General features: G+C 37.5%; 1 protein-coding gene across 1 annotated transcript; it reads right to left on the bottom strand.

Annotated features, from left to right (window-relative positions):
- Positions 1 to 1,696: 1,696 nt before the first annotated feature.
- On the bottom strand, positions 1,697 to 24,231 carry LOC149839017 (uncharacterized). Its single transcript, XM_090002221.1, has 17 exons — positions 24,055 to 24,231; positions 23,276 to 23,320; positions 22,691 to 22,731; positions 22,377 to 22,458; positions 20,651 to 20,695; positions 12,398 to 12,454; positions 10,276 to 10,335; positions 10,073 to 10,200; positions 8,813 to 9,089; positions 8,636 to 8,702; positions 8,226 to 8,296; positions 7,978 to 8,067; positions 4,913 to 5,021; positions 4,330 to 4,421; positions 2,845 to 2,950; positions 2,295 to 2,392; positions 1,697 to 2,212 (listed from the first exon to the last, which is right to left on the bottom strand). The coding sequence occupies exons 1-16, from the start codon at positions 24,187 to 24,189 to the stop codon at positions 2,301 to 2,303; spliced, it is 1,497 nt and encodes a 498-aa protein (XP_089858347.1). The 5' UTR covers positions 24,190 to 24,231; the 3' UTR covers positions 1,697 to 2,212; positions 2,295 to 2,300.

The following is a 24,231-nucleotide window of genomic DNA, read 5'->3' as shown; positions in this document are numbered from 1 at the left end:
TGGGAGGGGGAGGTCGGTTACGCCTTGCGTAACCCCCCCTTCCCCCCTTTCCTTTCCTGCTAGGGCTTATCGGGCAACCCTTATCGGGTTGCCCTTTCTGTTTTAAAAAGGCTATTAGTTTGGGGTGGGGCTCGGGTCCGAACCCGGGACCCGCAACCCAGCCCCAAAACGAAATGGGTCCACAAGTGGATCCACTGTGGATCTTCAAATTAAATTAAAATTTTAAATTATAAAAAATTTCATTTATCTAAAAAAAAAATCAATCCTAATTACCCCCCCCCCCTTTATGGGTCCTGGATCCGTAATGTGGATCTAGGCCCAAATTGAAAATTTTGAGATATTTTCAAATAAGAAATCTCGGGTTTTACAAGCTCAGCTCATTTACATCGTCAAATAAGCTGAGGATGAGCCGATCCATTGTGTACCCCTGCTCATGGCAATCGGCTTCTCCGCGCGTGCAGGGAGCATAATTTTGCACCATGGTGGCATTTATGCCTTTAGCCATTTTGAACATTAAAATGTGGAATATGTCCGATAGATATTATCAGCTCTACTAGACAAAAACATGATAAATATCACAAGTTTTTATGTATTATTTAATGATTCATTGTGGTCTTCTCACAAGTTATTAGTTAATTTGCCAAGATAGTTCATTATAAACCCAAGAAACTGAACAGTATGGATAATTCACGCGAAATTCATAGCTAAATAATTGTTTGAAATTAGAACCTTCGTCACTATGTGTTCCACTGCCGCAGCCTATAAAGCCGGGTAGCCTATAAGCGCGACTTTGAGAGGCAACGCCATCCCATTTTACCTGGCAAGATACGGGGTGAATGATGCTTGACCCAAATCCAAAGTCACATTGTATGCTAAATCCGACACCCAAATCTGGATCCAAATGAGAAAGCAGGGTTGAATCTGGATTCAAAAAGAATATGGTGATACTGGATCTAGTAAAGAACACCAAGAACAAGTTTTTTCATGTAAAAGTACAAACCATCAAAGTTGATTCGAACGCAAAAACAAATAAGGAAATCTGAAATCGTCCCAGATAACATTCAGATCACATTTGAAGATCCATACTCATTAAAGTGCTGGATTTAGGTTGGACATCTGACCAAATCAGTCCATTTGCACCCCTAGATAAAACCCCAGTATGATGCCTAATTTGGCGGACTTCGGACCGGGGCATGCTAGTTTTTTCAAATAAGGCTCGTGTTTGGACTTCACCATAGCTTGACAGATGAGTAAAACCCTAGCAAAACCTGATGGCAGGGTAAGAGGCGCCTGACCCATCATGGTGCCGTCAGTTGGCCGGCTTGGAGGTTGATGCCGCTTTTCTCAGGTTCTGATTTTAACCTTATTATGAGCTAGGCCAGGTTAGCAGCAGGTGACATCGACCAGGCTTAAACTCAGGTGGTGATAAATCAACAGGCCAGTCAAGCCCAGCACAGAAACATACTGACCAGGCTTGACCGTCTCGAATGGGTCCAGCCAGGCTTGAACCAATTAACAGGCAACAGGAGCCATGTTCCATGGAACCCTGAGATGATCTTTTTCAAAGTGTAGACAATGACGACGACATAACTAGCTGCTGATTCGGTTACCTCAATAATGTATAGAGCAGAAACCAAGACTCCCAATTCCTTCTTAAAACATTATTAGGATCCCAAAGACTAGCACACCATCACCAAATCGACAACCATGACCCAATGAATTTGCATACAAAAATGGTTCAGCTGCACAAACAAAGCCTCAGATTATCAACCCCATGGTGCATTGTTCGGCAGTTACCCTGTAAGTAACAACAGAGTGAAAGGTCATCAAACTTTTAGCTTTCCTCAATCAGATGCATTACAGCAATAGTAAAGATTTTCTTAATGCTTCCCCAAGTTCTCTCGATAAAATTACATACAGCAAAAGAACAACTGAACGGTGCAGCAGAAAGGCGGTCAAAACTCTCTCACCAAGATCTCTATCCCCTTAACAGCTGCTCAGTCGAAGATGATTTTCGCTTGAGCTTTGTGTATCCTCCGGCTGAACCACTCAACCTTGAAAACAGATGATCCAGATCCATGGAGGGATTGAGAGCAATAGCAACGGAAGCATGAGTGATATTGTCACTATAAAGGGCATGTTTCAAAGTGAGAAAATTGAAGGGAAAGTTCACTTTAAAGGCTATCTGTGAGTTTCTTTCCAGCTCAAGAACCTGAATAGAAGGTACCAAGGCCCCATTCAAACAACCAATTGAATTGAACACATAAAAAGTACTATAAATGACAACGACCAACCATAATTCAGGCATCATAGGCAGCATCTGCTGAAGCTGTGTCCATGTCATTGAGACCCAACTCTTCATTTTGTTCCCATGACCTTTCATATTCTTCAACTGATAAAGACCAAAGAACTAGAACCGTTAAACTTACCTTAAAATATAGGTTAAATATTTGGTCCTCATAAAGGTATGAAACTATTTAGTAGAAATCACCGATATTTCATATTGTTAGATTTTTTTTTTTTGGATTGGACCTTATGATGTGACCTACAGTGTTGTTTAGTAGGAGATGGGTTCTGAATAATGTGATTGTGACATGTAAGTAGTTTTTTCAAGATCTTCAAAAATCAATAGGCACAACGTACCAAAGTTTCATAACTCAATAAAAGCATGCCCTTGCATAAAAAAACACAGTTCAGAGTCCAATCCTTGATAAACAAACCACATTAAACACATTTATGTGGTTAGATTGAGCCGATACAGCTTGCACTTATGATTTCTAGCTCTGTGCCTTTAGTGGTACCAAATATAAACCTATATATATATGATTGAGATTGCATACTTACAGGTCAGCTGATGGTCATACTCGAACAATTCAGTAGCTGGTGCGACAAAAGAATTTGCCAGTGCATCATCAATTATAAGTGTCCATGGTTCCTCAACTTTCAAAAGCTGCACATGGTCCATGATCATCACATCAGATCTTCAATAAAGAAGCAAGAGTGAATGGAAACGTTGTGGCATGTGGCATGTGGCATGTGGCAAGATAACCATCTGTAACAGCCATTCAAATGCTGAGTATGTCCATGCAGTAGGATCAATGAAGGTATCCAAAAATTTGAGACGAGTATTTGCTAGGTCCATTTTCCAAATGGAGCTATCCCTGTACAACTGTGCAGAGAATCCATTCAGGATGCCCACATCTGAGAACCAAGCACAAGTCGCAAGTCAAGAGAAACAACAGAATTTAGCACGCATTTCACTGGAGTTCTGCCTCTAGAGTCACCATATGCCAGGTCAGCATACAATTGAAAGCCTCTAGCGACTCATTACATGTTCATAAGCATGCTTTCTACTGCTCAGATATCCATGCAGCAATGGTAAGTTTCAAGATCAGAGGACACAACCTCAAGGTGTACTAATTTCCTATAATGGAACATGTATGTAGGTCATGTTAAACGTTTTTATTCAAATACTGTCTTCAAATTAGACAGCAATTTCATTCCAGTTACTACCTGCAGATTGGCTAGGACCTACACATCCCAAACCTATGGAAGTCCACAAACAGGTCCATGATCTTGAACATTTTGTGAGCAGCATATTTATAAGTAGAAAAAGACCAAAGAAAATAGAACAAATACAAAATTACTTTCGACCATAAGCTGGTAAAATATTAACAAATGTACCTTTCCTTACAAAGTCACAGATGCTTCTTACTACTGCCTAGTCTGGTTTAAGACCCTTCCTAAGCAATATATGAGAAGAGATATAGTAACCATTTTGGCAGATCCTGTTTCCAAATGTTGACAAGCTCTGTCAGGGAAAGACATGATTTTCAAGTGTGCATTTCTCTACATATTTATATTTCTCCTTCCAGGATTAAGATGCAGATCCAAGAGTATCCAGTCTGGATGAAAGGCCACTCATTGTTCAAACAGCCTCCCAAAAGCATTTGTTGATGATACATAAAGAGTTATTTGATAGGAATCAGTCAACAGTTTGGTCATTAAAAGTTCTCTGGCACCAACATGAATTGATCAAACACAAACTAGAATTAGGAGATAAAGTGTCATCCATATCACTTAGAAGCATGTGATATACATGTTCATTACTATTTTTAATTATCATGCAACTAAAAGGGATGCAAAAGGAAAGTTTTGTATGTTCCAAGAAAATGAATGCAAAATCAGGCTGAATCATTCATGTCCAAACTGCATCAATCAACAATTCAACATACAATGAACATGCTACTCTGCATCAAATAAAAAAAGAGCAAAAAACACTGGGACTCCTTCTTATCCCCAAGATTCATGATTCGACAAAGAAATCACCTTATCTAGTCTTGCACTGAAATCTTGCCATTTGCTTTTCTTCCAATCATCAATGCTATCTCCCAATGTGAATCCGTGCACTCTCTCAAGATCTGGAAGAATGTATTGATAAGCAACATTAAAAATGAAGGAACAAAATTGCCTTCTCCTGACTTTTAGTCAGAGTACTTGCCCAGGTCCAAATACAATTAAATTTTAGTCATGGCCTCCGACAATGCGAAGCACCACCGAGCTAATATGGACTGAAAGCAACCAAATAGTTTCAGGCATCAAAGCTTTATCAGATGCCACTTGAAAGTATCAAGAAGAAATTTGTTTAAAATAATTAACTCCGTAATTAACAGCATGGTCACCAATAGAAGACAAAGTTCCCATGTTAGGTTGAAGAGTTTCAATAAAAAATACAACAGTTTCGGCTATTCATTTCTGACATCAAAAGAGGTTATTCATTTTTAATAGCCAATGTTGACACAGCACCATCAAAGGCACAATACCAAGATAAGCAAATCTAGAATGACAGTACATATCAACTGCATATTTTCATTTAACAGTGTGAGTATCTGCAAACAGATAATAAACTTACTATCTCGAATCTTGGTCATTAGGCCTTCGACCGTTGTTACAAGCCCACCCAATGTGCCACTGGCAAGCTCCAAGTCAAGCTCTGGAACTCTAACACTTGCTGTATCTGACTGATTAACATATGATTGGAAGAAAAATAACGCACATCAATAAAAATGGAGAATTTGTATGATCAACTTATGCCATGAAACTACTCTGCCCATTCCATATTTTCAATCCATATGACAGCAGGCGCTGACTGGAGGCAAATGATATAAAAACAAACTCTAGAAAAGTAAACGATGTCAAACATGAAAGGAAATATTCAGCAGGAATGGAACCATCAGAGTAATAATGTTAATATTAGGAGTGTTGAAAATAAAATCAGCTGTCTTTAATAATATATAAAAGATAAATGTCAAATAAAAAGTTCTACTGCTCAAAAGATGAGACATCCATAACATTACAACCAAATCACAGAATCTGTCACATAGGTGCGGGTGCAAATGCAAGTACGGGTGTGGGTGGGGCAATGCGGCACTTTAAAAAAACTCGGGTGCATGAGAGTATATATATATATATAGGGTAAATATTGGCTACTAATGAAGGTACGGAACTAATGAGTAGAAATCACTTTTTCTTCAAAAAATTCTAATTTTTTGTAGATCAAATGTTACGAATGTGATCTACATGATTTGTTTAGAAAGAAAGTTGTTTTGAGTCATGTGATTATGACAAGTAATTAGGCTTTTAAAGGGGGGTACAAAAATCAATGGCCCACAATGTGCCAAAATTTCATAACTTAAAATATCAGATGTTTACATGAGAAAAGCATGATCCAAGGCTTGATCCTTAGCAAACAAACCACGTTGAACACATCTATGTGGTTATAGATTGAGTCAATGCAACTTGCACATATGACTTTTAGCTCATTAGTTTTGTACCTTCATTAGTAGCCAATATTAATCCATATATATATGTATATATATAGGCCCAAACACCCCTTCCCATCCTGACCCGTCCTGTCCCGCCCCGCCTTCCCACCCATTCTCGAGCCCCAGGTCCTCTCTCTTTCTTCCCATTTCCCCTTTCTCCTTTTTCTCTCTCTCTCTTCTCGCTTTTCTCACTCTGTGGCAGCAGGAGGAGGTCATCTCTCTCTCTCTCTCTCGTTCTTCCCCTCCCTTTTTTGTTCTTCCTAATTGAGGGGAGGAGAAGACTCTCTCTCGCTCTCTTTTTTTCGTTCTTCCCAATCGAGGGGAGAGAGGGGAAGACTCTCTCTCTCTCCCTTCCCTTTTTCGATTGAAAGGGGGGGGACTCTTTCTCCCTGCTAAGCACGGATCGAACCCTGGCTCAACTCAGTCTGTTGTGTGGAGCCCTTACAAGCTAACGAGTCGGGTCGGGTCAGGCTCGATACCCAACACGAATCGGGTTCGAGCAAGATTGGTTCAAACTCGAGTTGAGCTCAAACCCATCTCGTGACCAAGTCCATTTTGAACAAAGATAACCCTTGGTGCGAATTGACTGCATCGGGTGCCGCACCCGCACCGCGTCAAGGCGGGTGCGGCCGCCTATTTGGCGAGTCCATGTGGCATAGCATAGAATGCATGAGAAGCTTGGGCTCCACTCAAAATCAATCCATTTATTAAGCAAGCCAAGATCAAGCCCAGATTAAGGTTCATTCAGTTAAACAAACCATGCTCAAGCCTGAGTTTAGGCTCATTAAATACTTGATAAAGCTCTTCTTTTCCCCCTCTTAATAAGAGATGAAAAGATTCAAATCCTACCCCTCTCACTTTTCATTAAACATTTAAAGTATAGTTTCTATTCAAACCAATGTTGTATATATCGTATAATACGGTACAATATGTATCATTACTATTTAGAATATTGATATGATACACATTAGTTAGTGATACGAGTGTGTATTGTAACTGTATCGTACGATACATACCCGTATCGTATTGTATTGTACGATGCAGAATGTATAGTCTGATATAGGGTCAACACTTTTAAAAATGACCAAATCGTAATTTTTCAGTTTTGGGTTTTAAAGACCTCTTGAGAGCCGACTCCCTTATTTGTGTAGAAGCCATTAAACAGGTATCCACTTGAGGGCAGAATCCCTCGTAAGAGAGATTTGGGGGCCGATTCGTGCACAAGGGAGGGATTTTGCAGTTTGTTAAAGTAAACGTGCATTTCCACCGTTTTTTAACTCAAGAAAGTGAGTTAAGGTAAAAAATCTTTATTATGAGTAAAATTACAAAGCTATCCTTCACAAAATTTGCCTCAAAGGGCGCTGCCCCTAACAACCCCCAGCCAACTTATTGTGAAATTGGATCTGCGAAAACTAGAGATTTATATCAAGGTAGAAATCAGGTTCCACACTCCAACAAAGATGACATCAGATGATCTAGCATGACAATGAGGCACTCAAGTAATGAGTGAAACCAATTGAAAATCGAGTGCAACTATTGTCATAATATTTTTATTTATATAATATGAAAGTACTAGTCTTGTGACATGTTCTTAATTGCAAGATATTTAATATTTTGCATTGTTCTTGTGAGATATGCATGCAATATTATCTATAATTCTATATTAGTTGATATTTGATGTTGCCTTATGCAGTTGATAGAAACATAAATGCTTCATATGTGATTTTATGGTTGTATCTTGTACAATTCATCATTGTTTCATGTGATATAATTTTTTAGAATTTTTGCTAATTTTTCTATTTTTTCTTGATTTTTTTGTATTTTTTGAAAAAGATTTATTAAAAATTATCATATTTTACAATACAATACGATAGGGTCTTAATTTGGACCCAACTGATATGGGTAACAATATGATACTTACAACCTGGATTTAAACTACAGCTTGGCTCATGCCATGCCAAACTGATCTTGAGCTTCCTCAAGCCAAACTGATCTTGAGCTTCCTCAAGCTTAACTGAGATGATCTTGAACATGACCAGTGAAGTCAGTTCATGTGCAGACCTAAATGCACGAGAAGTTCAAAGTAACCATGCACTTAAAAGAGCTATAATAATTAAATTATTTTCTTGTGCATAATGAGAAATGGACAAACCTTTATCACATCTCTGCAAATGTCAACTGCATTCTGTATGCACACAGTAATCCTCTTTCCCTTATTTGGAATTGCACCACCTGGCTTCAACTACTTGTAGCAATAAAACAATTGTCACAATCAAACTTTACAATTTTACAACTTACATTATGAATGTAATAATACTACCAAGCTACCATCTGAAAAGGAATAGAAAGTTAAAAAAGAAATCTTAATTTCTTTAGACATAGGTAGAGATTATTATAAACCTCAGAATTGCGGTAGCCACAAGCATCACAAGAAGATGCCATCACAATCACTTCCTGGAAGTATGGGATTTCTAGATGAGGTTAAGTTGAACAAAATCCAATGCTACCAGCAAAAGCTCAAAACAAAGCATCAAGAAATCAATGACAATTAAATATAAGCTATAACAGAACTTAGTCATCTGTTTCAATTAAGATACAAAATATATTCTAATTCTAATTCAAGACAATCAGATCTTTATTTTTTTCAAGACCTTCCAAGTCAAGCTCTCATGGTACCAAAAATACAAAAGGCAAGAATGAACTCGCTTTTTAGCATTCAAGGGACTGCTATAAGAATCACCCAATCAATATGCATTTGCACAACCAAGTGCATATCAGCTTGACAACATAATGAAAAAAAACAAGGATACTCGTCACGTACATACGTGTTTCACATTTACTTCCACAAGCTCCACATGTTGAAGGAAATGTCATCACCTGAAACAATAAAGCAGCAAAATGCAAAAGATAATACATAACATACAGCCCAAAAATTTCATGGCACAATGTATTTAGCATGCCAATGGTCTCCAACAACAGGAACATACTTCTTCAGGTGCAGAATACTTAAACAAGGCTGCAGCAACTTCCTCACTAGTGCCCTGAGCAATAGCTCGATGACCTGCAGCAGCTCCAATTGAACCATGTGGTTCTCTCTTTGTTCCAGCAGGGACATATCTGCTTTTCTTCGCTAAAACTTTACTATCAGAAGGTTCAGCAGCTCCAGATGATGATGGATCAACAAGAAAACCTAGTGATGCCTGCTGTTCTGGTGTCCGATCATAAAACCTAATAGTCAACAATGGATCCACAGATGGGGCATACCTGTTAAAGCAAACAAAAATTTCAGCAATTTTAAGCACCTATTAAATGGAGTAAGTTAATTATATAATACTAGTAAGTGTCCAACTTAATAATAGATTGTCGCAGCCATAACTGATAAATGCCAACTTGATAATATAAAGATATAGCAAAAATAGCAAGAAAATTAATTTATAAAACAGCATGATCTAATCAAGTTCAAATTTCCAGCAACAAAAAATTCAAGAAATATTGAAACCAGGAAGTAAATAGCCTTAGACCAACTGGAAGTTTCAGCATGCCATGAAAAGCATCCATTAAATATCAAAGCATCAAAATACATGAAATGCAGTACAACCAAGCTGATAGACGACACAAGCTTTGATTTTAGATCTTAAAATGTGATTGAGAGGCACGCTAGAGCAACAAAACAGTCTGTGGCTGAGAGGCATCACACTTTTTCAAATGGTAACATACGACTAGAAATTAATAAAATGAGATGTTCACAAGTTAGAATATTATCTTAACCACACCAAATTCAATAGAATATCTCAATTAAATCACATTCATAGCACATGGCAAGCATGCACATGTATAAAGAGCCACTTACAGCCCACCAACAGACAATAAAATACAAACTAGAGTGATTGACGCATAGAAAAAGCAAACAAATATATACACCATTTAGAAAGAAAAGAACAGAAAAAACCCAGATAAGACAAAGTGAAACAGCTAAGACAGACTCTGGAAGAAAAAAAATGATATAAGAACATAAACTGGAGTTTGACAGCTCACAGAGACGTGCACACACACGCGCACACACACATGCACACAGACCCATGTACACATGCATTCCCTCTCCCCCACACGCACACACACAAAAGAACACACAAAAACATGCATGCATGCATGCACGCACACACCTGCATGCATGCACGCATGAAACACACATACCCACACCCCCCAAACACACACAGGCCATAATCATATGAGGAACTCCAACATACGGGTTCTCAATAAAGCTATTGCCAGCTGGATCATCAAGTATGAATGTGAAGGATCCATCTCCTACAGCCAAGGACTTCAATTTTGTCAAGAATTTATCTAAAGCTTCAGCAGTCTCTGGATTAACTTTCTGAAAATCATAGAGATCAAGGATTACTACAACATCAAGCGAGAGATTAACATAATTTCCATGATTTAAATGCACCTTTCGCTCATCTTGGAGAGCCTCTAATTCATTAATGGCTCGTAAAAGGATCCCTTCCACCTGACAAGATAGAAAAAGAATAATGAAAGCAGCAGATACAAACGCCTAGAATTTTATGGGAAAAAATTACCAGAAGAAATAAACATGAAGATATTATTCATATATAATCTTAATATGCAATATCGATGCCTGTCTTCTCGTCAACCATAGCCTGGCAACCATGCCATAGATATCCTTACACATCACCCAAAAAAAATTCAAAACACTAAAACAAACCCCTTTAAGAGGAAACTCAAAAAGCCAACTTGTCCCAGTCATGCTCTAAGTACAGAAATATACAAGAACCTAAAAAACACAACTTAACCAGAGTTCCTGCCCCAAGGGGGGTTGGCGTAGTGGGGTGGGGCCTTGTCTGCTAGACGGGCAGTCAAGGTTCAATTCCCATGGGCATCACCCCTCTGCGCAAGCCAATGCGTAGCATATGCCCCGGGGGCAGGGGTCCTAGCCTCGGAGTTTTACACAGCCGACATGATGATCGTAGGTATGACAGGCTGAGACAATGCGACCAAATATTCGTGCTGGGTGCAGTTTCTTCGGGTTATAAATTAAAAAAAAAAAGAGTTCCATGATCTTTCTCCTGATCAATGCTAATTTTAGAATCTACTGGAGTGCAACCAGCCTATTGTCCTCTTAATTGCAAATGTAGGAGAATCAATTAGGGAAATCAGATTTCGTAAACATAAACCAAGGCATATCACCAATGTCTACAAGTCACAGAATGGAACTCAAAACTGATGACACAAAGACATTTATCATCTGTTACAGATTGGAAGAACCGTAACCAATAAAGGCCTGGAATATATCAAACGAGGTCTTAACTTTATATCACAGGTTGAAGTTTTGTCAAAGAATCATAAGGGGATCACCAGTGCATTTTCAGAACCAAACAAGACAAAACCAAATTTGGTTGCCCAGTCCAAAAATGTATAGTATGTTTTCCAAGTACGCGCTTCAGCATTTAGCACTATCATTAGGGATGCAAATGGATCGGATGTGGTTGGATATCCGATCTGAGCCCAACATAGTATTTTTGGATTTGGATCCTTTAAGATCTGAATGTGCATTCGGATCAGATTCGAATATGTTCAATCGGATTACTTTTGGATTTGTATTTTAAGTCAGCTCTGGAATTGATCCGGTTGCATTTTTTACATGTAAATAGCTTGTTTTTCTTCTAGTTTTCCTGGTCCAGTATTATCACTTGTATTTCGGATTCAGATTCAACTTTCCCTCATCGGATCTACTATTTGCAATTCAGATTTGGATTTGGCAGGATCCAGCCCAAATCTGACCCATTTTCACCCCTAAATGCCATAACCATGACCCATTTTTCCAATAAGTAGTTATCTATCCATTTCTACAGCAAAACTGTGATTCCGCATTTTCTTTTAATTAACATTTCCCACCAGCTCTCTTCGCCTTGGGAAATCCCCACAACAATTTAATGGTCACATCCAAACACAGACGTCGCCCATCATTATCAAGCTGGAATCTTCAAAGCACTAAACCAAGTGAAGTGTAGTTGAAGTGTGAACGCCTCTAAATCAAAAAGCTTTTGGCTTCTTTTCAAATACAAAGTTCCACCTATCTTGGTATCCGAAAGAGGGAAATCTCAAGGATGGGGAGCCGAAAAGGCACCAAATATTTCAAAGTCGACCAGCCGATGAACACTATCATGATTTCCAAATAAACATGCTCCATCTTCAAATTCAACAAAGTATTTTTGGATGTATCTATTATACAACCCATTTCTGCTCCTCATCCCCAAGAATGTTAAATCTAAAACAGTAAAACAATAAATTTAATCTTGGTAGTTTGGTCTTGAAATTTCCACATAATGCCATATGTTTCAAGGTTACTTCAATTTCTTAGTGTCATGAATGAGTTGCTCCCCAGTTATGCCATTTAGCATGCTCTCACGTTATTTAAGACCATAATACCACAACTCAGAAGCTCCAGGAGCAAACACAAGCATCACATCTATGATTAATTATCACATAAAAGAAAGAAATGAGATACGGACTTGACTTTCTGAAAATATTGTTCAGCTTGATAGACATACCGTTGAAAGGGTGCCACGCTGTGCTTCTGGTGGTATCTCAAAATCCAGTTCTGGGATCTGAGAAGATGAGGACTATTTAGAGAACAGCTCCAAAATTGAAAACATAATGATTCAATATATTCAGACATGCTTTACAGGTCCACACTCTTATTCCCTAAAAACAAGATGCATGTTCATAAAAACACAAAAGCAGCATAGAAGCAAACTAAGGCAGGATGTTTGCTACAAATAATAATGGACTTTGGGCATAGAATATATGAACCAATCAAACATAGGAAAAAAAAACAAGAAAAAGGTTAATTAGGGATAATTCTAAATACAGTTCTAAATACAGTGAGCACATCCATGAATATTACCTTGCTATGCAAACAGCAGAACTACAAAAAGGAGTAAACTATGTTTTTGTGAAGTGAATATGCCTTCACCAACATGTTCAAGTTTATACATTATAATGATCTCAATTAGATGAACTGGGTGAAATTTGTTAATCCATAGCTTAACCAAAAAAAGATCACTCACTTTCTACAGAGAAGCCAATCAACAATCTTTGATTCCTCATACCTAAATACATGTAACGCTAGGATGAATCTGCAATGATGGTGTTTTTAGGACATAGGTCCTAGAGTCAAACCTTGGGAGTTTCCACCCAAGTAGTGCTTTACATGCCCCTCCATCATCAAGACCTGGATCTAATTTATTACTCAAGCATACGGGATCTGATGAGCTCCAAGGTCCCATGCAGCAACCAATTTCATTTTTTCCCACAAAAGAGAAAATATAAAGATTGAGAAGCCACCAACAAAAAAGAGTAAAGAAGAGGAATTTAGGCTTTCTTGATCCACCTTTAAGGACCAGGTTATATCTCCACAAAAGGTTCAGAAGGGATGCGTTGTGTTTCGGGGTCAGTGTAGCCCTGATGGAGCTGAAGATGATATCTATTGAGGAGCTCGAGATCATCTATGAGTTCTTGGACATGTTTCTAGAGGAGCTACCTAGACTCCCTCCACACCGTGAGGTAGAGTTCAGTATAGAATTGAAGCCCAGAACTATACCAGTTTTCAAGGCACTGTACAAGATGACACCGGTAGAATTGGAGGAACTAAAGAAACAACTGCAAAAACTCATAGAATGGGGGTTCATTAGACCGAGTGTTTCATTGTGGGAGCACCAGTCCTATTTTTGAAGAAGGACGAATCAATGAGGTTGTGCATTAATTACCAAATGCTTAATCAAGTGACACTGAAGAACAAATATCCACTACCTCACATCGAAGACTTATTCGATCAGCTTCAAAAGGTGAAGGTTTTCTCCAAGACTGACCTTAAATCTGGGTACCACCAACTCAGGATTAAAGACGATGACATCCCTAAGATGGTTTTTCGAATGAAGTACATGCATTATGAGTTTGTAATTATGTCTTTCGGATTCACTAATGCACCCGCCACATTTATGGATCTTATGAATCGGGTGTTCCGACCGTACCTCGACTCATTCATAATTGTGTTCATCGATGACATCCTAGTGTATTCGGAAAGCATGAAACAATATCGGGGCCACTTAAAGATAGTATTGGGAACTCTCAGAGAACACCAGTTGTTTGCGAAGTTCTCGAAATGTGAGTTCTGGCTTGAGAAGGTTATGTTTTTAGGCCATGTAATCTCGATAGATGGAATATCAATGGACCCCACAAAGGTGAGTATGCATAAAAAAATTTGACTTTCTAAGAATTAGATATGAAATTCTTGTTATGATTTTTATAATTGGATATGTGAATAGGTTGATATTGTACTCACATGGGAGCAGCCAAAGAACAAAGATATTTGGAGTTTTCTTGGTTTGGCGGGCTATTATCGATAGTTTATACAAAATTTCTCACAGATAGCATTGCCTGTGACCAAGCTTTTGAGGAAAGAGGTTAAGTTTGATTGGATAGACAAGTGCGAGAAGAGCTTTCAGACCCTATACATCCAGACAACTGAAGATTCATGAGCGAAACTATAAGACCTATGACCTAAAGTTCACAACAGTAGTGTTTGCTTTAAAGATATATCGTCGCTACTTATATAGAGAACAATTTGTGATGTTCACGGATCAAAAGAGTTTGTAATATCTGTTCTCCCAGAATGAGCTGAACATGTGACAAAGACAGTGGTTAGAGTTTATCGAGGACTATGAGTTCACTATATCTTACTACCTAGGGACGGCAAACGTAATAGCAGACTCTCTTAGCCACAAGGATGATGGTGTTTTGCCTAGTCTAGTTGGGAGAGGATGAAAAAATTATTGAAAGATTTTGTAGCATGGAAACCTTTCCCAGATGAGCATAAGACTATTAGGGTGTCTAGCTTGTCCGCCCATCCCGAGATTCTTGCACGGATTATTGGAGCATAGCATGAAGACCCTCAATACGACATATTTAAAGTGTTTGCTCAGCAAGATGACTCATCATTTTTACTTAAAGATGATGGCAGTGTATGAATGGATGAGCAATTATGTGTGCCTAACAACATCAAATTGAGGGTTGAGATACTAGATGAGGCCCACAAGAGCAGGTATACCATCCACTCGGGCAACACAAAGATGTTTAAAGACCTACAATGTAGATATTGGTAGAATGGTATGAAGCGGAACGTCGCAGATTATGCATTAAAGTGCTTGACTTGTCAGCAGATAAAGATCGAGCATCAGAGACCAGACGGAATGTTAAAGTAGATGTAGATTCCGTAGTGAAAATAGGAGGAAGTTACTATGGACTTCGTAGTAGGCTTACCTAGAATATGTAGACAACATGATGCTATATGGGTGATAGTAGATAGATTCACTAAATCTGCTCACTTATCCATTCAGATCGACCAACCCCTGGAGAGCCTAACCGACTTGTACATCCGAGAGATTGTACGACTGTATGGAGTACCTGTCTCGATCATATTTGATCATGACCAATGTTTTACCTCACAATTTTGTGAACAAAAGGCCTTGTTAAAGTTTAGCACAACTTTTCATACCCAAACCGATGGTACTTGGTCAGTCTGAGAGGACCATACATACTCGAGCATGCATGTTGGATTGGAAGAGTGATTGGGACTTGCACGTAATTTTAGCAGAGTTTGCATACAATAATAGATATCACTCGAGCATCGGGATGTCACTTTTTGAGGCTCTTTACAGATAACCATGCAGATCACTGGTGTACTAGGATGAGATTGGTGAGAGGACACTAGAATCACCAATAGTACTACAGCATTATACAGAAAAGCTATGCAGACCAATGTCGTAGGGAACTTACATTCAAGGTAGGAGATCAGGTCTTTGTAAAGGTGTCTCCGACTATGAGTGTGTTTCGGATTGGTAAAAAGGGCAAATTGAGTCCCAAGTTTCTTAGCCCTTTTGAGGTATTGAAACGGGTTGAAGGAGCTTCATACTGAATAGCACTACCATCGCAATACTCTCATATTCATAATGTCTTCCACGTGTTTATGTTACACAAGTATGTCTATGATCCATCACACATTATTAACCATGAGAACGTAGATGTTCAGGAAGACTTGAATATCGAGGAGAGGCCAGTAGAGATTTTGGATCGAAAGGAACAAGGGATGAGATCCAAAACCATTCCTCTGATTAAGGTGTGTTGGAGACATCACAGTATTGAGGAGTATACATGGAAGCCCAAGGTGAGCATGAGAAAAAAATACCCTAGTTTGTTTGATTAGTCTTGTACCAATTTTGATGAATTTTTTTTAAGGAGGGTAGGATGTAACACTTGTAATTTTTTCCTAATATAAAAGAAATAAAGATAAATTCTTATATCCAATATATGTGTGCAAAATTTAAAATTTTATTTGTAATTGGATCTTGAATATTTTATAACAAAATTTGGATATATTAGGTTTGGATCTAAACCTTGGCATTTGTATCCAATATAAATTTGGATTAATTAATGAATTGGGTTCAATTAGTGTTAATTAGATCCAATTAATGATAGGTCAGATCTGGATATTTAATTAGAGATAAGTGAATATTTAATTAAAATTAATTGGATCTCCAATTAAAAATAAATGGACCTTAGGTGGGATGCCCCTCTATCTGGGACCCACTTAGAATTAATTAATTAACTATGAAAAGAGGGTGGGATGTCTCCACCTCTCTAGCCCTTTTAATTAACTAAGTGAGTTAGTTGGTTAGTTAATTAAGGAAAAGTCAAACTTAAGGTATTTTAAAATAAATAGGGGTCTTAAATAAAAAAAAGGAAGTAAAAACAAAGAGTTTGAAAATCTATGGGACTCTCTCCCCATCCACACGGTTTTGGAATGGAGAGAGCCCATTCGAATTAAGAGAATGGGTGGGAGGGTCTATATAAAGACCCCCATATGACCCATATTTCATATCTCTTAAAACTCTTTCATCTCTCCTCCCATAACTCTCATCTCTTTTAAATCTTCTTCATCTTCTTCCTTCTTTCCTATTCATTCCCCATAGAAAGGCCCTATTCACCTGTGACAGCCATTAGAGCATCCACTCGACGGTGGTGAAGCCCCGTGTCTGATCTACGCAATTTCAAGTAGGATCTCATTAGCTTGCGTGTGTGCATAGCACCAAGGGTGCATATGCATGCCCAATTTAATTTTCAGGTTTGTATTATGAATGATATCAGTCCTAAACATGCATTTGGACTGATATCCCATTATTTCAGGAAGCTACGGGCTTCTGAATGGATTTTTACCAAAAACGATTTTGGGACAACTCTATTTCTTGCTTGTAGCTCGTAAAAAGAATGATTTATATTTATAGATTTTATTGGATGTGTATTTGATGTGATCAGCATGATGAAATCATATTGAAATTGATATTTATGGTGTTTAATCAAATAAAATAAAATAAAAAACCTAATTATAGAAAATTGATTTTGAGGATTTGAGGTTTCTTTTTAGAAAATTCCGTTTAAATATTATTTGATATTATGAGTCATATTGATATGCATGTATTGAATGATCTGAACCATATTCATGTTTGATTCATGATTTTATGATGGCTCCAATTAAATAGCATAAATAAAACTATGTAAATTGTACCGATTAGGGTTTATGAGAGCCTTTTCGGAAAAAAAATGTTTGATATAGTGTTATTTGTGATATATATTTGATTTATTCATGATCAGCCTATATTTTGTTCATTATATTAGATCTGATATACATATGCATGATTCGTATTCAATTCATAATCTATTTATTTTTTTCGATTTTCATTTATTTTGAATAAACATGTTCTTATGTGTTATATTCGATTTCATGCATTAGATTAATTTGGTTACAGCATGAAGTCATTTTGATGTATGTGTAAATTGTTATTGACTGTATTATGATGAATCAAATCATGAAAATCATGCTTATATGGTTTATTTTCTAAAAGATATGAAATATACATGATTTTCCATGAAAAGGCACACTGTCTTGATTTTCACGGTCTTAGACATTTTAAAAGAACTTTATTGTCCGCTCATATGGCTTGACCAAAAGTTTACAAATTTTAGAGAGAAGTTCCAGACTCAGAGAAAATCTTAGAAGAAAGTTTGGCTCCGTTCAAGTTTCAGATGAGAAGTTACGATCTCCAGAAGTCGAAATAGGATTTTTGTTCCTGACAGACATCATGTATTTCGATTGTACTGTGTTGTCCATTTTATTTCTCTTAATCTATGTTATGGTTATAGCTGAAATATTTATTTGTGTTAGATTACATATTTATAAAGTTCTAATAAAAAATTGGTATACAGATTCAAAATCACAAGATTTGGCTCAAAAACTTGAAATTTTCTACAATCCTGCCTATCCAAGAACTTGAACAGGTTGTGGTCCATGAATTTTAATTCACAGGTCCGATGGATTTTGGTCCTGAAGAAATTATTTCAGACATACTCCTCTATGTACAGTAATTTTTATAGAATTTTCATGATTCTGTTAGAGAGACAAAACCGAATAGGTCAGTCTAGGAGCAAAAAAAATTGTTTCAGCAAAATAATTATTTCTCCCTACTCCAAACTCTAAATGAAGCAAAAATTGTAGCGGTGTTTAGACAACACATATTTGCATTTACTATAAATTTTTTAGATTTTTTCTCATTGTAATTTGACTGGGATAGAATTTATACCAACTGATACAATTCAGTCTTTGCAGTTCTGAATTAGAACTCTTTTGATACATGTGTTTGGGTCTCAAAAGAGGACAAGTCGGACAAACTCTAGTTCTAGAACTGATCGGTTAAAGATCAGGGTGTGTGTATATTAAATGATATTTATGATATGTCATGTTATGGTCATGCACTTGCTAAATAATAATTGCATATTTAAATGAATGCATGATCTATATATGTGTTTACATGCTTCATGATGATTAATTGTTGTTGTTACATGTCATAATACAAGCTCACGAGCAACAGTTAGGCTAAGCTAAGGTTGCCTATCACTCCCTCGCTCGTTTTTTTTTTAGGGCCCACCAGTGGAGTTCCCACCCAGCTATAAGAAGATGGAACGCCCTTGCAGAGCAGCTCTCGCCCCTAGCAGCTTTTGATGCCTAGTAGCAAGCGAGCCTACATTTGTTGTTATGACGTGTTTGCTCTCGTGAGAGCTTACGATTCAAGGAATCGATCGGTGCTTGAGAACCCGAATTGATATGTTGCATATGCTCATGTGGATGTGCCTTGTATGTGCACTATTACGAGGATGGAGTCAAATGAAATTCTTGTGTTGTAAGGCATGTGTACATAGCATGCAAGCACATGGGACAGTTCAATTGTGAGTGAAGGAGTTGCGTGAACCCATTGGGTGTGTTTTGTGCACCAAGTTGTGAAAATATATCATTGACTTACGACCTTAATAAAGATAACCTTACACTGGATGGTTTTAGGTATTTTGACAGGGTACTCAAATTGCATGATCTAGCATCCTAAGTCTACCTTGGAGAGGGTAAAGGGTACAAACTCCTAAGACACTTTTGTTGTTTATGGGTGGAAGGTCCCACATCGTCCCCAGTCATAGGAGTTAGGGGGCCGAAATACTAGTTTGTCCTAGGCAGCAGTCTCTTGACCTGTAGAGTTTTTTTTTTATGGGATCAATCTTATTGTTGATGCCTTTAGGAGATTTTCTCTCAGTGGCGGACTGTTCTCCTTATAACTTTATATTTTTTAGTACATAATATATATTTTAGATATATCATATATATTTAGATTATATTCAGTTTATTTTGTATTTATGTGATATTTAATATATATAGCTGTGTCCCCGTACCCACATTTTTTGGAATTTCCATGTCATACCCTCCGTACCCGTAGCCAGGTGACATAGTTGTACACCAATGAAAATGTTTGGATAATTGCAGTCTCAGAGAACATACGAATCAGCACTAGAACATAAAACCAATAATATATTTCTCCTAAATAAAGATCAAGTTATACGTAAATTAATGTTTATTTCCCTGCAAGTTGAATCTGTAGTACGGCATACAAGTGCTCTGTGTGTATAACAGAATATGCGAAAATCAAAATAATAGCATATGAAACTATTCCACATGGTACATTGCTCTAGTAATGAGCTTGAGAAGATTCACTACAGGTCCACATGCGTATACATCATGTGTAGGTACATATATGTAAAAATGTGTGTGTGTGTGTGAGAGAGAGAGAGAGAGATCACATATTGCACTATCTACGTTTTTTTTTTTAAATGCACTGTATATGTAATATACATGACAAAACAAATTCCTACAAGTGTTCGAAAACAATACACTAAAAAGGTTACCACAAGTGGATGTGATAGACTCACCACCAAAGTAGATAGTATCTATTGTCAACTAATGTCTGTGCCTACTAGGTTTCTAGCTTCAGTTCAGTTGCAACAACCAAAATATTTACATGGAGAAGAATACCAGTTGGTTTGCAGGTAGCATGCAACCCATACTCTTCTGTATTGAAGGTGTATTGGACTCTAGATTGTTGACTTTGAGAACAAACATAAGGCCGCAATTATTATAGCTTCAGAAAGTCAAACTTCTATTTAATTTCAAGAAAAAATAACTAAGAACATATATGATCTCAATTCTTAATACAAGGCATCCCAAATTTACTTTAAAAAGAGAAGTAAAAGTTGGTGAGCTACTCAACCAACCAAAAAAAATCATAATATACAATACTCACAAACAAGTTAGTCTGCTAGTTGTTGTCTTTCAGAAGTTTAGACTTTAATTATTGATGTAAATTACATACCCTGATGGATGCAGAATCAGATTTTACCACCTGACGATCCAGTATCTGCAACAAGTTGCTAATCGATTCAAAATGCATTGAGATCAACAGTATCAATTGAGACTATTAAAAGGCACTTAAATAACTGCTTATGCAATTACTTTCTTACTGATGAAATTTTGAAATTATCTAAACTTAAAAGGCAATGACTTTAAAGAAACGCCAAACCAATTTGTTGACATAGATTCCACCTTCCACATGCAAAAAAGAAGAACCATAAAGCAGATTTTAGATGGTGGTAGCCACCTATGGTATACCAGTAGCAAGCCTAGCACTTCACAGTGGCCAGGCTTGCAGATCCACTTTGACACCTTCCTATGGGGGTGCCAGCCCCATAATGTACGTGAATACCTGAGGGTTAACTTTGACCAAGCATGATGGGAGAGTAGTTAGGTGTGACACCGCTCAGATAGAAAGGTCTCATCTAAATGAAACCAACGAATGAATGCATAGAAAAGATGTAAAGCATTGGATCAAAATAGGTGACATATAAAACAGGCATGTATACTTTTTGGGATGCCTAACAGATAGAGAGTTACGTGAAGAGTATGAAGCCTACTATGTCAATTTGCTTTTAAATGACTGCATTGCAGTTTACACTGTTATGAGAGGCACTTTATTAGATCCTTAAATCTATTTGCAGGATAATGTATACATAACAAAGTATTTGAAATCGGAATGAAATGAAGGTACTATTTTTAACTCATGTATTGTTTATGTTTACACCATTAAAAGCTATAAGCTTGGAGATGTAACTGTCGAGACCTGCCTATCGATTGAGAGAGACATGCTTCTGCACCATTAGTGAGTGTAGATACTGCTCTTTAATTGTGTTAACCACAACCACCACATGCAGATGATGGCATGAAAAGACCGAGAGACGCATATGTACCACACACGCATGCCCACACATACAAAGCTCAGTATCCTCTCAACCTACTACCAAGTTTTTATTGGAGCCATCTTAACCTATTGTGTATATCCATTGTTCACAGTGTGAAGATTCATACAGATCCTATATTAAATTCATACTTGACACAAAGAACTAGAGAGAGAGAGAGAGAGACTCCAGTTTCCTTCACCCTACTCCCAAGCTTTTATGTTGGAGCCTTCTCAAAGATTCATACAGATTTACCATATTTAATTTATATTTGACACAAAGATTATAAAGGCTTCTAGCTAAGTGGAGCACTTTCTATCCTTGAATATATCAGGTCATCAACTTTCCAATTTTAGAAAAATAGGAGAGGGTCTTTATTTTGTCACTTTGATTATACCAACTTTGAAACTAACCCAGACATCATGATGATGACATTATGATTAATAACAAATTTTAGTAGATTTGTATTATTATGATCCATCTATTAAGAGGATATACTTCTAAGATCAAGCGTATTTATTTTTCTCATCCTTCAAAAGAATATTTTCACATCCAAATGACTCAAGCTGAGATATTTTCAGCATTAACTAGATCATGACAACCACAACGCATGTCTAAGCTACATATCATAGCCTTAAGATAAATGACACCCTTTTATGGACTCTGGTGTATGTGTCGCACATATTTTTTTTGAGACAAAAACCCAGAATAGGCATTTGGGTCGCTGTTAAAAGCATATCATAAAAATCATATCTAAGTCTCAATCAGTGCCTAAATTTTGAAACTAAATGTGGACCATTTGCATACCTTTCGCTCGCCTGCTTGAATTTTCAACTGATAGCAGCACCCTCGAGGCTGGAGCACACCAGCAAATTGAACTTCATTATTCCTTGAAAAATAAAACAAAAAAAAAATGAATGTCAATGTATCAAGTTTGCAGGTCAAAACAATTTGAGAACACATCTACAAGAGACTCTCAAAGCTATGAAATAGATAACATTCTCAATTTTCCTATATTGATGCAAGATGCTTCTTTAAAAGCATGGAACAAATGACGTGTAACATATAACAATGAGAGTGTGCATAAGACTTGGGAAAAACAAAGAACTGCACCAAACTACCTTTCATTACAATTTGCACATTCAAAGGCAATCAACACAACCTGCAGTAGAAGAAGAAGATACAGACCCAAATGCTTAGCAAGTGCAGCTATATAAATTTGCAAGTTTGAAACTGTACCATATTGACAATTCCCTACACTAAAAAATAAGATGCAGTTGCAGGTTTTAACCATGCAATTTGCTTTGAAATGAAACGTTCACCACTCCAAACTAGGCCTCTCAATAGTTTGGACTCAGGTCAGAGCCATGCGATTCTAACTCCTGGTTTGACTTTCAGGTGCCAGTGGATGGGCAGACTCCAGCCATGTCTAGCCTAAATAGGCTAGGTCCGGGTCCAACTTGACATGAGCCAAGCTTAATTTATCTAATTGGATAGATCCTGAACCTTTTTTATAAGTGAAACATAAACAGGTTGAATCCTAATAAGTTCATGGGTCGGTTCCAGTCTATGTTAGAAACAGCACACGCAAAAAGATCAAATGGCACAACCAAGATTGCACGACAAAATCAAGACACCAAAAATCACCAGTAATTGAATCCGTGACAGTATCTAGGTGACAAAAACATCATCTAGAGCACGCCTACCTCTCTGAAATGAGGAATTCGAGTCAGCAGAATCCTGGTTATCCCCTGTAAAAAACTAAATAATGTCAAGATTTTAATCTCTCAAACTTCAGGCAAATGAATTGGAGCAATTGCCATTAAAGAGACCAACAAAAGCATTCTAAAAACAAAGACAACGTCTGTTTAAAGTTTAAAGATCTAAAATCATCAAAGACGTCTCCAATTACAGTATATCAATATGCTGGTAATCAAATGTAGTCCTTTTGATTTCATGTTAACTTTTAAACCGATCAAAGTAATAATCATTTCAGTGACAATAATGCCACGATCTCGATGAGGGTACTCCAACTAGTAACATTCTCCAAGTTCCATTTTATCGCAATATCTGGAGGCAGACAGAATTTATAATGAATTTCCAATACTTCCAAAAAAACTCCTACCAACAAGAGATTTCCATTTGGCACGAGAATTTCAGCTACTTTAAGGTTTAATAAAGGAACGAAACTTGAGAATTTGCAAATAAAGAGATGAATGTTAGTTTAATCAACTTCAATTCTGCGTTGAGCGAAAAAAATGAAGAATATAAAAGATACTAATATCACAATTTCATGGAAATGTAAGATCTTGATTGTTTTTAACAAGAAGCATTCACAGAGAGAGAGAGCTACAATTTCCTTAAACAAAGGAGCGAAATAAAGAACAATCGCAATGGGGATCATCCAAGCAAGCAAGTAATTCTTAAAGCGATTTGCTCAGGCGAATCAGACCCTAAGATGAGGGAGAGAAGGATAGAGGCTTACGTTTTCCCCGCAACGCATGCAGAGGCTCTCGATTTGATGGAGAGGGGCGTCGGAGTCCTCGCCGGCGGCGACCGACTCGGCGGCGCTGCCGACATCGACGATGGCGTCATCCCCTCCTCTTCCTCCCCCGCCCATCCTTTTTCCGACAGGCACAAACCCTAAACCCCCAAAACTGTG

Source organism: Nuphar pumila, chromosome 4, assembly GCF_984573655.1.
Source record: "Nuphar pumila chromosome 4, dmNupPumi1.hap1.1, whole genome shotgun sequence".
NCBI lineage: Eukaryota > Viridiplantae > Streptophyta > Magnoliopsida > Nymphaeales > Nymphaeaceae > Nuphar > Nuphar pumila.
This window is presented reverse-complemented; position numbering and strand designations above follow the sequence as displayed.

Excerpts from the sequence above, each read along its gene's own strand:
- LOC149839017 (XM_090002221.1), bottom strand. The coding sequence starts at position 24,189 with ATGGGCGGGGGAGGAAGAGGAGGGGATGACGCCATCGTCGATGTCGGC. Across the intron at positions 8,703-8,812 it reads AGTATTCTGCACCTGAAGAA|GTGATGACATTTCCTTCAAC; the intron begins GTATGTTCCTGT and ends TTATTGTTTCAG. Across the intron at positions 8,297-8,635 it reads AACACGTATGTACGTGACGA|AAATCCCATACTTCCAGGAA; the intron begins GTATCCTTGTTT and ends AACCTCATCTAG.